Source organism: Curcuma longa, chromosome 8 (assembly GCF_044706935.1).
Source record: "Curcuma longa cultivar G26 ecotype Majalengka, Jawa Barat chromosome 8, ITB_CL_G26_1.1, whole genome shotgun sequence".
Taxonomy (NCBI): Eukaryota; Viridiplantae; Streptophyta; class Magnoliopsida; order Zingiberales; family Zingiberaceae; genus Curcuma; species Curcuma longa.
In genome coordinates, this window is record NC_133868.1 from 6828614 (window position 1) to 6841874 (window position 13261).

General features: G+C 35.3%; 4 protein-coding genes across 5 annotated transcripts; all 4 read left to right on the forward strand.

The window, feature by feature from the left end:
* The first annotated feature begins 647 nt into the window (after window positions 1-647).
* LOC141833838 (uncharacterized) lies at window positions 648-2822 on the forward strand. Its single transcript, XM_074721338.1, has 2 exons — window positions 648-1076; window positions 2727-2822. The coding sequence occupies exons 1-2, from the start codon at window positions 668-670 to the stop codon at window positions 2795-2797; spliced, it is 480 nt and encodes a 159-aa protein (XP_074577439.1). The 5' UTR covers window positions 648-667; the 3' UTR covers window positions 2798-2822.
* A 935-nt stretch (window positions 2823-3757) lies between these two features.
* Window positions 3758-4533, forward strand: LOC141834102 (uncharacterized). Its single transcript, XM_074721551.1, has 2 exons — window positions 3758-4107; window positions 4204-4533. The coding sequence occupies exons 1-2, from the start codon at window positions 3915-3917 to the stop codon at window positions 4323-4325; spliced, it is 315 nt and encodes a 104-aa protein (XP_074577652.1). The 5' UTR covers window positions 3758-3914; the 3' UTR covers window positions 4326-4533.
* Window positions 4534-7205: 2672 nt separating this feature from the next.
* LOC141833698 (glutaredoxin-C8-like) lies at window positions 7206-9767 on the forward strand. The gene is made up of 4 exons (XM_074721185.1): window positions 7206-7451; window positions 8554-8627; window positions 9337-9435; window positions 9527-9767. The coding sequence occupies exons 1-4, from the start codon at window positions 7291-7293 to the stop codon at window positions 9598-9600; spliced, it is 408 nt and encodes a 135-aa protein (XP_074577286.1). The 5' UTR covers window positions 7206-7290; the 3' UTR covers window positions 9601-9767.
* A 2056-nt stretch (window positions 9768-11823) lies between these two features.
* Window positions 11824-12872, forward strand: LOC141834149 (homeobox-leucine zipper protein HAT14-like). 2 transcript variants are annotated; one of them, XM_074721602.1, is made up of 3 exons: window positions 11824-12205; window positions 12307-12386; window positions 12465-12872. In XM_074721602.1, exons 1-3 carry the CDS (start codon window positions 11867-11869, stop codon window positions 12736-12738), a joined length of 693 nt encoding a protein of 230 aa, XP_074577703.1. In that variant the 5' UTR covers window positions 11824-11866; the 3' UTR covers window positions 12739-12872. The 2 variants fall into 2 exon arrangements, with proteins under 2 accessions (XP_074577703.1, XP_074577704.1); XM_074721603.1 differs by having other exon boundaries at window positions 12474-12872.
* The last annotated feature ends 389 nt before the right edge of the window (window positions 12873-13261 follow it).

Sequence of the window (13261 nt, forward strand, 5' to 3'; positions counted from 1 at the left end):
TCAAGTAAAGGCTTAGCAATCTCTAGAATTGGCAGAGATCGATATGACTATGTGAGGCAGGTTTATGGCTTTCTTTCATACGGAGGATGGTCCAGCAGAATTCCGGTATTAATTTTCAATTTTTATGATAAAATAAATATCAAAATATATCGACATTTTAATGATATATGATTTTACATATAAGTCCATATTTCAATTTTTATTTTCTCACTTGATCATAAAGAGATAAATAATATAAAATTGGAATTCATGAGCTTTCCTAAGTCATAGAGTATTTGATTAAAATCGAATTGAATTAAATTAATTAAATTTAAAATTTTTTTATTAATCGATTAAATTTTTAAATAAAAATTGAATAAATTAAATTAATAAAATATTAATTAATTTAGTTTTTAAATGAATTAATTGAAATAATTAATTTTTTTTAATATTATAAAAAATTTATCAATTAATTAGATATATATAAATTTACTTATTTAAAAATTTAAAAATTATTTTTTTATTTTAATTAATTTAATTTATTTAATTTACTTAAATAAAAAATTTTAAAATAAAAATTGAACTGAATTAATTGATTTTTTTAAATCTATTCGAACGATTTATATTTAATCGAATTTTTGATCACTGCTCAAATCCAAGTCGCTTAATTCCGTTTCGATTCCTCTTCATGGCTCGATTTCTCAACACCCGAACCCTAGCCGCAGCCTTGACGGCCTCGTCCTCCGGCCTCGTCAGCCGATCTCGCGCCTCGGCCGTCCTCAACCTCCGGCGCTTCTCCAGCCGTCCCCAGAAGGTGCAGCTTTTTGAATTGGAGATCGACGCGGATGGCTCCTCGTCGGAGGTGGAGGTTCTGGGTATGCGCCGACTCGAGGACGCCATCCGTGCCATTATAGTCCGTAGTTCCGCTCCCGATTGGCTTCCTTTTATCCCTGGCTCCTCCTACTGGGTGCCGCCCCGCAGGCGCCACTGCGGGGCGGTGGAGTTCATCAGCAAGCTCACCAATCCAATGACGGATGAGGAGATGATGTCCTTCACTACCGATCGTGGATGGCCCTCTTCTGCCTATTTTGTTGAAGGTAAGGAAACAAATCATTTTCTGTCTCTTATTTCGAACTGGCTCTGACACATTAGCTGCCTTTGTATTCTAAAGTTCAAGTCTTTTAGGGTGCAGTTGATTCTTGATTAATGTATCATTTTTGTTGGATATGTTTGAGATTCATCTTTCTTGGAGTAATTTTATTATTGGGGACGAGGAATTACTGGGTGCAAAAGTTATACATCATTTTATACTTATAAACAACCAAGTTTTCATAAAAAGGTCACTCAAGTGGATTTTTAATACAAGATGAAGACTTTGCTCATACAAAATAGTGACAAAAATTGAAGATTAGAAAGCTACTCTTGATTATTGTAGAGAAAGCATATATAATATAAGAGGAAATTTGAGTATCTGTGAATAAAATTGAAATATTAAATTTATGAATTTTGACCAAAAGACCAGAATGGAGAAATAGTAATTATTAAAATTTTTTTTTAAATAAGTGTTAATTTGATATTTTCAAAATTCTGAAATGACATCCTGTGCTTTTTCATTATATTGAGAGGAGTTTTGAGAGAATAAAAACATCTTGAACTTGGAAGTTTAGTAGAACTTCTATTAATTTTATATACCTTTATTCTCCATTACATAGGTTTATTTCCTTCCACTGACATAGCTACATATTGAACCATATATACCCTCAATCATGTATTGTTTTATGGTTACATATCAGGGCATATAGATATTGGTCATTCCTAGACAGCGAAAATGCAAGGTGGATGGACTTGGGAGAGTAAGTTTCCTATTACTATGACTAATGAACTAATGAAGAGCATGAGTAACTTAGGTTATATTCTATGGATTTGGAAAATATAGTTCTAGGGTCACTTGTTTTGCTGCCATCATATGCATGTTAGCATATGTCAGATCTTAAGAAATTCTGAAGTTTTAAGTCATTTGTGGTTTTGTAGAATGATAATGTGTCTTCTACATTTACTTTCTAAGAGGATGTTCTTTCTTCTGTATTTTCTCTTTCTTTTTCGAGGATTTAAAGGGAAAATGCAAGTTTTGTAAAATTGTCATCCATCTACATGTTGGATAATTGAATGTTTTCTTGATTTATATGAAAACTGGGCATGCATCTAATTTCTCTTTTTTACTTTAAGTTCTCTCTTCTGTTTATTAATGCTAAATTTCCCTTTGTCATTTTATGCTGTTCAACAATTAGTATTACTGAAAGAGTTTTCTTTATTGCTTTGGACTCTTTATATCTGATTTTTAATTTTATTTATATTTCCATTATATTTTTATTTGAAGTTTGTATGATGAAGCATATATAATCTTTTTTGCCATTTGGTATATTTTGGGTGCGTATATATACTTCTCTTATCTATTGGGAACACTGAAAGCTTTCTTTTGCTATGCCATCCGTGTGCGAATTAAATATGGAGGAGGATGAATGATACAACCATATCGAAACCAGACTAACAAACTGATGTACATGCTTCATTGTTTCAAATTTTAGCACTTGAAACTTGTTTATAGTGATTAACTTTTTTAGATAAATTTTAATTATATTACAGAAGAAGTCATGATTTAACATTCCTGGAAATGTTTATATTCCTGATACTGGTTTAGCCCCTTGATTGAGCCAATTAATATCCACCTACCCTTTTGTGAACTACAGGTGCATCTCTACGTCCAAGAATGAAGAGCCCAGAGAGGACCAATGCCCAATCAGATGATGAAGAAAGCTAACTGTTACCTCCTAACATTGTTCATCATGCTGACGAACCAGGTGACATTAGGTTACTCCTTTTGCACGAATAGATTTGTTACATATTGATGGAATACCGATTGATTCACTACCTAAGCTCTATAAATGTGAGCTGCAACTGGCTTGTTCTTAAGGTTCCCTAACTAAAACGTTTTTCTTGTTATGCAGGCTCTCTCCCGTTGATTAGTGTTTATATTCAAATACTGAATCTGTTGTAATGCTATACTTAATGAGATGGGAGGAGAAGCTCTTTGGTGCCATCCCCACAATAAAAATACTCCCAGTGGTAAAAACAATGGTAAAATATTTCAAATTGTGATATGTAGGATCTTCTGTGCTTGCTCCCAAATGAAACTTCTTCATAGTCATTAAATCATTTGTTCGAATCTAGTGTACATTATCTATTGTTATAAAACTACCCCGTTGGGGATGGTCCAAGATTGTGAGTATCATCTCAAGTTTCATTTGGACAATTCATACTTGACCTATCTGGTAAACTCTGGCATCGTAGTTAGATCTCATTGTGGCATTGTGAAGCAAATACTTATGTGGATCGCTGATTTCTTTGTCATTTGTCAGCTGGTATGAGACTCATTTAATTGGCCATGAATATACAGGAACTCATTAGAAATTAAATTTCCTAATTATAAAAGTTGATGTAACGTTAATTTAGATTTTGATGGATGCGAACAATTAAGGATATCGTGTAGCTGAGAAAAATAAATGGCCTCTTTGTTATTTCCATTAATATTTAATTGGTTAGCTTGATCCATTTGAATTCTAGGGGTGGTGAGATTCGGTCAAACCCAAACCTTGACCGGGTCAGATCCATGAGCCAATTGACTATTCTAATTCTAAGTTCGGGTACGTCGCAATTGACTATTCTAATTCTAAGTTCGGGTACGTCGCTCATTTATTAAGCTACCCGTTCCGACCTGCTTCCTTCTCCCAGCTTCGCAACCCTCGCAGGAGAATTAGACGACGAGCAGCTCTCCGAGTCGCCGTTCCTCTCCCCCATCAATTGCTTCGCTTCCTCTCCTCTCTGATCTCTCCTTCGAAAACCCTAGTCGATTCGATTTGACGAAGAAGTTCGCGGCCATGGCCTACGTTGATCACGCCTTCTCCATCTCCGACGAGGACATCTTCATGGGAGACCCCAGCCGCGCCATCCATAACCGACCGCCTGTCAAGGAGATTGCATTCGCCGTATCCCTCCTCGTCTTCGGCTTCGTTTGCATCGTCGTCGGCTCAATCATGGCCGCCAACCGCATCGGCGGCGATCGCGCCCACGGTGAATTTCCTTTTCTTGCTATCATTTTGTTTTCTTGTTTTGTTTCAGCTAATTTATGATCCCTGTGGGTTGGATTTCGCTGGATGGACGGATTAGGGGTTTTCTTTGCGATACTGGGATCGGTGCTGTTCCTGCCAGGGTTTTACTACACGAGGATAGCGTATTACGCGTACAAGGGTTATAAAGGCTTCACCTTTGACAACATTCCTATAGTCTGACTGTGGTTTTTAATCTTTCAATCATGAGAGTTTCGGCTCTGTATGACTTCTTCCCTGTATAGATTACTTAATCGAAGCTATACTAGGTTCTTTATCATCTTGTCCCTTTTCATAATTGGTCAACTTGGTATGTACATACTGTATTAAATCAAGCCTTTAAAGTTCTTGTTGAACAGTCCAAATTAAAAGAAGTTATTTGTTGTCGTTTGGATCCTATGAAATGTTAGTGAAAATTTCATGTATATTGCACCATGTAATTGCTCTTTGACAAGTGAAAGTTGTCTCAATATATTTCACAATCCTGTTTAATTTTCTTGACAGATCATGCTTTAGGTGTCTTGTTATTATTTCTCTTCATGTCATCCCTTTTAAATGTGGTCCTGCAGTTAAAGGTTAATTCTTTTTGAACCCCTTCAACTAATTTTCACCTTAACATTGTTTGGACTAGAATCTTTGTGTTATCTAAGGATAAGAAAAGGAGAAGATTTATCAATTTCTCTTATGTACTACCTAGAAGAAAGCAAAGAGCACTTGGAGGAAATTTAATTCCATTCAAAATTCTCTATATCTTTCCTGCACAGATTGAAAGAAATATAGTTTAAAATTTTAAACATGTATTCAATGATATTATTTCTTTCTTTATGTTCTTGTGCATGTTTTGTTAGTGCATTGTCTTATGCAAGAAGATATATTTTCCCCCTTTTATTAGTTAATGGCATTCTAGTTCTGTTCATCTCTGGGTGTTTGACATAGCCAATATGTTATTCATACTCAAATGAGATTTCATTGCACTGAGTAAATTCGATAATTTTTGCTTTTCAGAGAGATGCAAACACATTATTTGAGAAAACCTTTATATCAAATTTTATACTCATTTGATAAATTTTTCGTGTAGTATTTTCCATTTCCTGTGTTCAGGTATTTTAGATTGGTTTGGTAATATTATCAACCTTTTAGAATACAATCGGCCCCTCATAGTAATTTTGGAGATGGAACTGATAGACAAAGTACCTATCAATTCTATTCTATTTATTATTATTATTTTTAATCTTGCAAGCTTCCTATCAGAAACTTGCATCTTTTTGATATTTTGGAGATGGAACATGCTTCGTGAGCTTGCTCTTGCTCGTCAATTTCATCACTTCTGTCTCTTTAGTTTAGCCTTCTTAATTAAAGTGGTCGGCGCATTGCCTGTTAATTAAAATTTCTCACATTTAAAATATGTTTGATTCAAATTATTATATATTAATTTTAATTATATAATTATTAGGTTAATTATATAATTAAGATTATAAAATATAATCTAATGTTATTTGATTCAACTTATTTATTTATTTACAGAGAATAAAAGATAATAAATTTAATATTTACTATATTATCTTTGATGTAATTTATTTTTAAAATAAATTAAATTAATAATAATGATAATAAATTAATAATATATAAAAATAAATAAATATAATTTATTTAATTTTTTAAATTTAAAATAAATTTATATATTTTTAATAAAATAATTTATTAAAATAATTATTTAATAAAATAATTTATTAAATTAATAAATATCATTCATTAATTTTATATTTTAAAATTTAAAATAACTTTATATATATTTTAATAGACTAATTAATTAAATTTATAAATATAATTTATTACTTTTAATGTAATAAAATAATTTATTAAAATAATTATTTTAATAAAAATAATTTATTAAATTAATAATTTTATTTTTTAAATTTAAATAAATTTATATATATATATTAATAAAATATTTTATTAAAATAATTATTTTAATAAAATAATTTGTTAAGTTAATAAATAGAATTTATTAATTTTATTTTTTTAAAATTTAAAATAATTTATTTTTTTAATTTATAAGTATTTAAATTAAAATTTATTAAATTAATTAATTCTGTTTCAATTAATTAAGTTTTAAAATTAAAGGATAATGATGGTAAAGAATTTCGTTAATCTTTCAAACTACAGAAAATCTTAGACTATCATAGTAATCATATTATCGGATTATAACTTATTTGTTGATATGACAGTGATATTGTATTACTTGAGAATTGACCACAATCTGAATCAAATAAGATTATCAACTTGAATAGATAACTAATGTTATCAATGATAATCTCTAACTAAACATCCCTTTAAAGAGGTCATTCGATTATTATGATTTACCCATTTCAAAATATTATGGGGTTGACATTAAGAGGTGTTAGGATGAGCGTCTTCACTTTTTATCATATAATTATTGCAAAATTACAACTAGGTCATGAAATCACTACAAAGGGTAGTGACCATAAAATCACAAATTAGATCATGAGTCGCTTAGTAGCAGGCTCATGTATAATTTCGTAGGCAATTATGACATAATAGTGATTTTGAGATCACGACGTATAGACATCTAAATTATTTTAAAAAGAGCAATGATACATTATATGAAAAATATAACATGAAATTCAATATGACACACTCCGTATAGTGGATTTCACATCCATATAGTAGGACTCACATACATACAATTGAGTTGGTTATGATGTAGCAGATTTGCAGAAGAGTGTGTTATGTTGAATTTCATATTACATTTTTATTTTTTTTATGTAGCATATTATTTTTTTAAAAAAAAGATAAAATCATGAAGTTGCGATTTCTAAATACTGAGCCTACGGCCCGCGGGCGCAAATGCTCGTGCTGTCGCTGATGTTTTCTTAACTTTTTAAAAAAAATTTTATTATTTTTTGTCAATAGGAGAAAATGGTATTTTGGAAAATCGGCGCGTTTTAGTAAATATTAAAGTTATGTGCGTGTTTTTGGTTATTTTTAATGTTGGGTACGGTAAATTGCCGTTTTAACATTTTACTTTTTTATTGAATTTGATTCGTCTGAGTCGATAAACGCCAGCATTTCTAGCCGATTTGCGTCCAGATTGAGATCGGGGAGGCGTAGCTTAGCGATCAAGACTATGGCAGCGGTCAGCTGGCGGATCGGAGTGATGGCGCTGGCGGCGCTTTCGGTGGTGGCTCTCCTCGTTTTGTCGGACGCTTCCGACGCCAAAAAGTTGTCTTTTGTCAAGAAGACCATCAAGAAACACGACGTTGTCATCTTCTCCAAGTCTTACTGCCCGTAAATTCGTCTCGCACTTGTTCCCTCGAAACCCTAATTTGTTTCGTGAAGCTAATTGCTTTGCCCTATGTGTCTACGGTGTGGGATGTTTCTTCATGATCGATGATTGCTTCTTTTTTTTTTTACTTTTTACCTAGAAATCTTGTTATTTGCTCTTGAATATTTCTACTTCTTATTCAGTTTCTTGTTCATATGAGCTTTTTATATGTTGATTTACTAGAAACGGTGATTCATGATCTAGGGCTTGCAATTGGGGCAAGTCGTCATCCTCAGGAAGCTTATTTTGGATGCCGCAATTGTAATTTGTTATAGTGGTAAAAAAATTTTGCTGGCTTGGATATTAGCATGTGTTCTGGATGCTTGATTAGGTTTTCGCCAATGACGGGTTAGGGAGTTTTACATCGATATGTACATCTAGACACTATGCGTTTATTTATCTAAATGTCAGATTTCCAACAAGGGGAGTTAACTGAAGCTAGCTAGGAGTTAACAGTTAAGACTTCTTGGTACCTGCTGGGACTTGATCTGATGCTATTCCTTGTTCAAATTAGATATTGATGTCAATACGCCTTTGTGGCCAGTTAACATAGCAGTTAACTGAAAACTGTTGGTTGATATTTGTTTAGAATGTCTAGAATTCAAATATAATTGCTAAAATAGGAATATCCTGACTCAACTAAATTTCTGGCTATAATTGCTTGACCATATTTTGTGCTTGTCAGATGGCTCTTATCAATCTTAAGGTTCATAATCTACTAGGTTGATGTCTTGGTTGGTTGTGGGCTACTAACCTATTGATTAGCATTGTGATTATGATGTATGAACTGAATCAGTTACAAAGCTTTCAGCATGGTTATTATGCCCAGAACAAATGATTTTCACATTCTTTATTAGTGTAATGCTTCAATATAGGTTTCGTGTGAAATTTGGGATCACAGTAATTTAAATACAGTAAAGATGCCATGGATTGGTATGCAATAGTTAGCTAGCTACTTCCATGGATGGAGCCGAGGGGGGGGGGCATCAATACGATTTTAGTTTCAGAGACTCACTTGGATTTAGTTCACCACTGACATACTCCTGTTCACGTCTTGGTTGACAGGTACTGCAGAAGAGCAAAAGGTGTTTTTAAGGAACTGGAAAAGGAACCTTATGTTGTCGAGTTGGATCAAAGAGGTTTGCTCGTTGAACTTTCATCTCTTAACTTTACCTTTTCACTAACATTTACTCATCTATGCCCTACTATATGATAAATTAGGTATTCATGAAATAACAAGATACATATAGTTCTATATGAGGGAAATGAGACCAGGATTCAACTATTATACACTAAAGAAATCCATGCATTATGCCTCAAAACCACCATGGTACTATCTAGAAAAATATAAAATGCATAAGTGTTAGGTGGTCAAAAAAGTTCAAATTCAATCATCCGTTATGCATTTTTAAACTCATTTAATCTCAGTGAATGATACCAGCAAGATTTGTTGGTTATTTTTATTAAATATAACGTGTGTTTTTTTCTTTACACCACAAGTCTCATACACTTTCCAAAACAATGACTAGATTGTTAGGTTCTTTCTTTTGGCAATTTGTTAGGTGCTTTTCTTTTTTGTAAAACAATCTGTGTCATGAGTGTCATTCACTCATACTTCTGCAATGAAAGCACAGACCAAATGTTCAAACTTGGCCCCAAGAATGATGTATGCTCAGCCTTTTTTGGACTCAAAAGTTACAGAGAATAAATTTTGCAGTTTGCACTCCCTATCCTTGTTTGAGTTTGCATTGATGCTTTGCACATATTAGCAAATCATAAATGGGAGCAACCCCAATGTTTGCTTTTTACCTTCATCAGTTTGCCGCTTACAATTATAGCTATTAACAGATGATGGTCCTGAGATCCAAGATGCCTTGTCTGAGTTTGTTGGTAGGCGCACCGTGCCTCAAGTGTTCATCCATGGGAAGCATTTAGGTGGTTCTGATGGTAAATATGCTTCTTTACCTTTGTTTCCAACAGTCAACATATGATTTGTTTTCCTATTTACATTCGAATCATGGTTCTTAATGCTTTTCAGATACTGTCGAAGCATATGAAAGTGGAAAGCTTCAGACTCTTCTAGGTATCGACACAAAAGAAGATCTTAAATGAGAACGTGGATCAATGTTCCTACGTTAATCAATCAGGACTCGGATGTTCTAAGACTTTTTGAATTTATGGCATGATATTGTTGCTTAATCTCTGAGGTATTATGCGAACAATGTTACAGTTTGATATTTGTTATCACTGGACATTAATGAAAACAACCTTGACTGCTATTCAATAATTCTTCTTTTAACATTAATTTTACAGTTTTATATTTGTTATCACTGGACAAGTAGTTAGGCGGTGTAAACACTTTAAGTTTAGTTGTGTTCGTGGTCGTTAGAATGCTCCTTAAACTTCAACAGGGAAGCTCAAATTCACACTGTTAAATTTATAGAATACTTTAAGATAATTTTAAAGAAATAAATTTATTTTTGAATAATAATATAGGTTAGTACGTCTAGGTCGATCTGATCCAGTTGGCAGCAATATGACAGAGATAAGGCTTGGATCTCGTGGTCAACTGATTTAGTTTGGTGCCCAATTCCATAACTAGCATGGCTCGTTATCTAGCTCGGTTTGATGTCTTGAATTCTAAGCTCGAGTTCGTCTCTCTAGTTAAGTGGTCGATCTTCGACTCAATCCTTGATCAACCGCTCAAGCTCTCTTCTCTAATTCAGTGGTCGATCTTCGACTTGACCTCCTGGTCAATCGTCTAAGCTCTTCACTCTAGTTCAGTGGTTGATCTCTGACTCGACCACTTGGTCAACTGCCCGAGCTTTAACTCAATGGTCGATCTTCGACAACCCTGGTTAACCACTCGAACTCTCCACTCTAGCTTAGTGGTCGATTTTCGACTCAACCCCTGGTCAATCAACTCTGTGACCTACTCGATGCCCCACTCGCTTACCGAACCACGATCAGACTGACACATATGACAGTAAAATATGTAATGGTAAATCACCTACTCTCCTAAAATAGCATGGTCTTGGACCATATAGGCATGAGTAATAATACACTTAACTACCACAATGATATGATATTCTCTTTACCTTCGATGTAACACCCTTTAATCACCGATAATATGTTTCCTCTGATGACTTCATATAATGACCTCGCTTCTCGCAAGCGTAGGCACGCATACACACAATCGACACTCTCCTTCTCTAATATTTTTGATTCTTCTTCTTCTCCATCTTCGATTTACGGCCTAATTTAAGCGTCGGAGCAATTAAGCTAGTGCACCCCCTGCATTCCGTTCTCATCCTCTTTCTCTTTACAACCTGACAGGAGATCCACCATCTACAGGTCTTGTGTAACTTCATCATCATTAGCCGACGACTCATTCTGTTGTAGGTGATCTCATATAGGAACAAACATTTCGTATCAGTTCCATTTTGATAGATTTTTCTTTTTTTTATTACTATTTTTTTATTTTTTATATTTGAATAGTAGTGCTACTCTTACAAATGCCAGTTGAACCTTGACTGTAATACTATAAGACATCCATCCTTCTCTTCTAAGTAACTCCCCAGCCGACCTTGAAAGAAGATCCATCCTTATCCTTGTTCGGGGAGTCAATGGCCGAGTTGACTAAATTCTTCGCTGCAAGATTTGGTCAACCGCCATCAATTCATTCCCATATTTTTTCCAACAACCCGATCCCTACTCCGCTCACCTTTAATTTTAGCTAATGCCTCTGTCCCACGTTCCACATTCCTTCGCAACTTTGGCATTTATATTTCCAAAAAGAGCTGCCTTAAACAAGATAAATTGGAATATCTTTGCTCTAAACAAAACGAGTAAATTCTTAATGACACCATTAAGAGCTAATTAATCCATCACTAAGTAACCTCAGTAACTTAGCACACAAGTCAAAACTTTGTTGCCTGCCCCCAGCCAATGATACATGGGCAAACACGTGTCAAAGTGATAGGGCTGGATTGCGTACGGTATACTTTTCTCTTTTTCTTTTCCTTCTAAAAATCAATATTCTTGATATAAATTATCCATTCTGATTTATTTGATGATCGAATTAATTGATTAAAAAAACTGAATTATTAAAAAATAAAAAATAAAAAATAAAAAATAATGATAATACATCTGCTACCAATTTGACAAAGAGTGATGGGGGCATGAGGAAACTGCCGTGGAGACTTTAATGAGGACCGTTGACCTTTGGTTTCATTTCCGACCAAGTAACTTACCTGCTCACAAGCGCTTTGCTTGCTTTTTCACTCTCTATATTAAACCGCAACGAGGAGCTCCCCTCTCCCCCTCTCCCTCTCCCTCTCCCCCATCGTGCCGAGCCATCTCTCTCCCGTCGGCCATCATGCGAGTCGATGGATGCAACACCAACCTCGGCCTCTCGATAGGCGGAGGCGAGTTCACGTCTAACAAGCACCATGGCCGCGAAGAGATCAGGAGGCCGCCGTCCAATCGCTTTACCCTGTTTCCACGCCGACCGGCGGCCGGAGAGGGAGATGATCGAGTCAGAAAACGGCCGCGCAGCGCGTCGAGGTCAGAGGACGGCGAAGCCGCGGAGAACGGCGATGCTAAAGAGGCGAGGCGCGATGAGAGGGCAGGCGGCAGGAGAAAGAAGCTGAGGCTCAGCAAAGAACAACTAGCGTTTCTTGAAAACAGCTTCACTGAGCACAGCACCCTCAACCTGGTCAGTACCTGCGTACGTAACTTCCTGTGTTGGATGGAGAATTAATTAATTAATTAGGTTAGATTGATTAGACTGAAGATTCATGATCGACATGTTGGCAGAAACAGAAGCAAGAACTGGCCAGTCAGCTACGGATACAGCCACGGCAAGTGGAAGTCTGGTTCCAGAACAGAAGAGCAAGGTACGTACGTACGTGCTACTTCTTCTCGATCTGTAATTGATTTGATGGAAGCATCAAGTCCTTGAGAAGGCAACTTAGAGCATGCAGGACGAAGTTGAAGCAAACAGAGGGGGACTACAAATCCCTGAAGCAGCAGTGCGAGAATCTAAGCGAAGAGAATCAAAAGCTTATGGAAGAGATAGAGGAGCTGAGGAGCAGAAATAATATTCGTGGTGGATCGCCAATCTACCCGCAGATTCCGACACTGGCGGCAATGTGCCCGTCGTGCGGGCAGAGGGCGGCCGCATCATCGGATGGCTTCTGTGTGAAGAAGGAACAGGAGTCTTGGAGCCTCTACATCGCCGGCGGCTAGCAGCAGATCGATGAAGCTTAATTTGAGGCAAAAGAAATGCCTTCTTTTTTTTCTTCTCTTTTTTCAGAAGCATAAAGGCTCGTCGAGGATGAACAATTCATCAAAAAATAATATATATGTTCATGCACAGTCTCCTGGAGCAAATCTGTCTGGTTCTGACTGAATTAGTCTAAAATTTCTCACCAGTTCCACATGAATAATTCTGATTTCCAAGATACCACGTAAGGTCATAAATAGAAATGAAGTAGGTGGCGAAACTCATGAAGTTTCTACGCAAGAACATCAGAAGGGAAAACACAAAAGATCCTCCAGGACAGCCAAATGGAGATTTGTCAGTGGTTGTCTCCAGTTAGTTTATTCAGATTCAATTCATTTTGCAGGAACGAAACTCAAACCAATCAAGCAAGATTAATATAATGATATGGAGAGTGACTGGATCGAATGACAACTTAGTTTCTCCTACTACGAATCTAGACAACCAAAAAAAAAGTCACCATTCAACTTGCATCCAATCATATATATA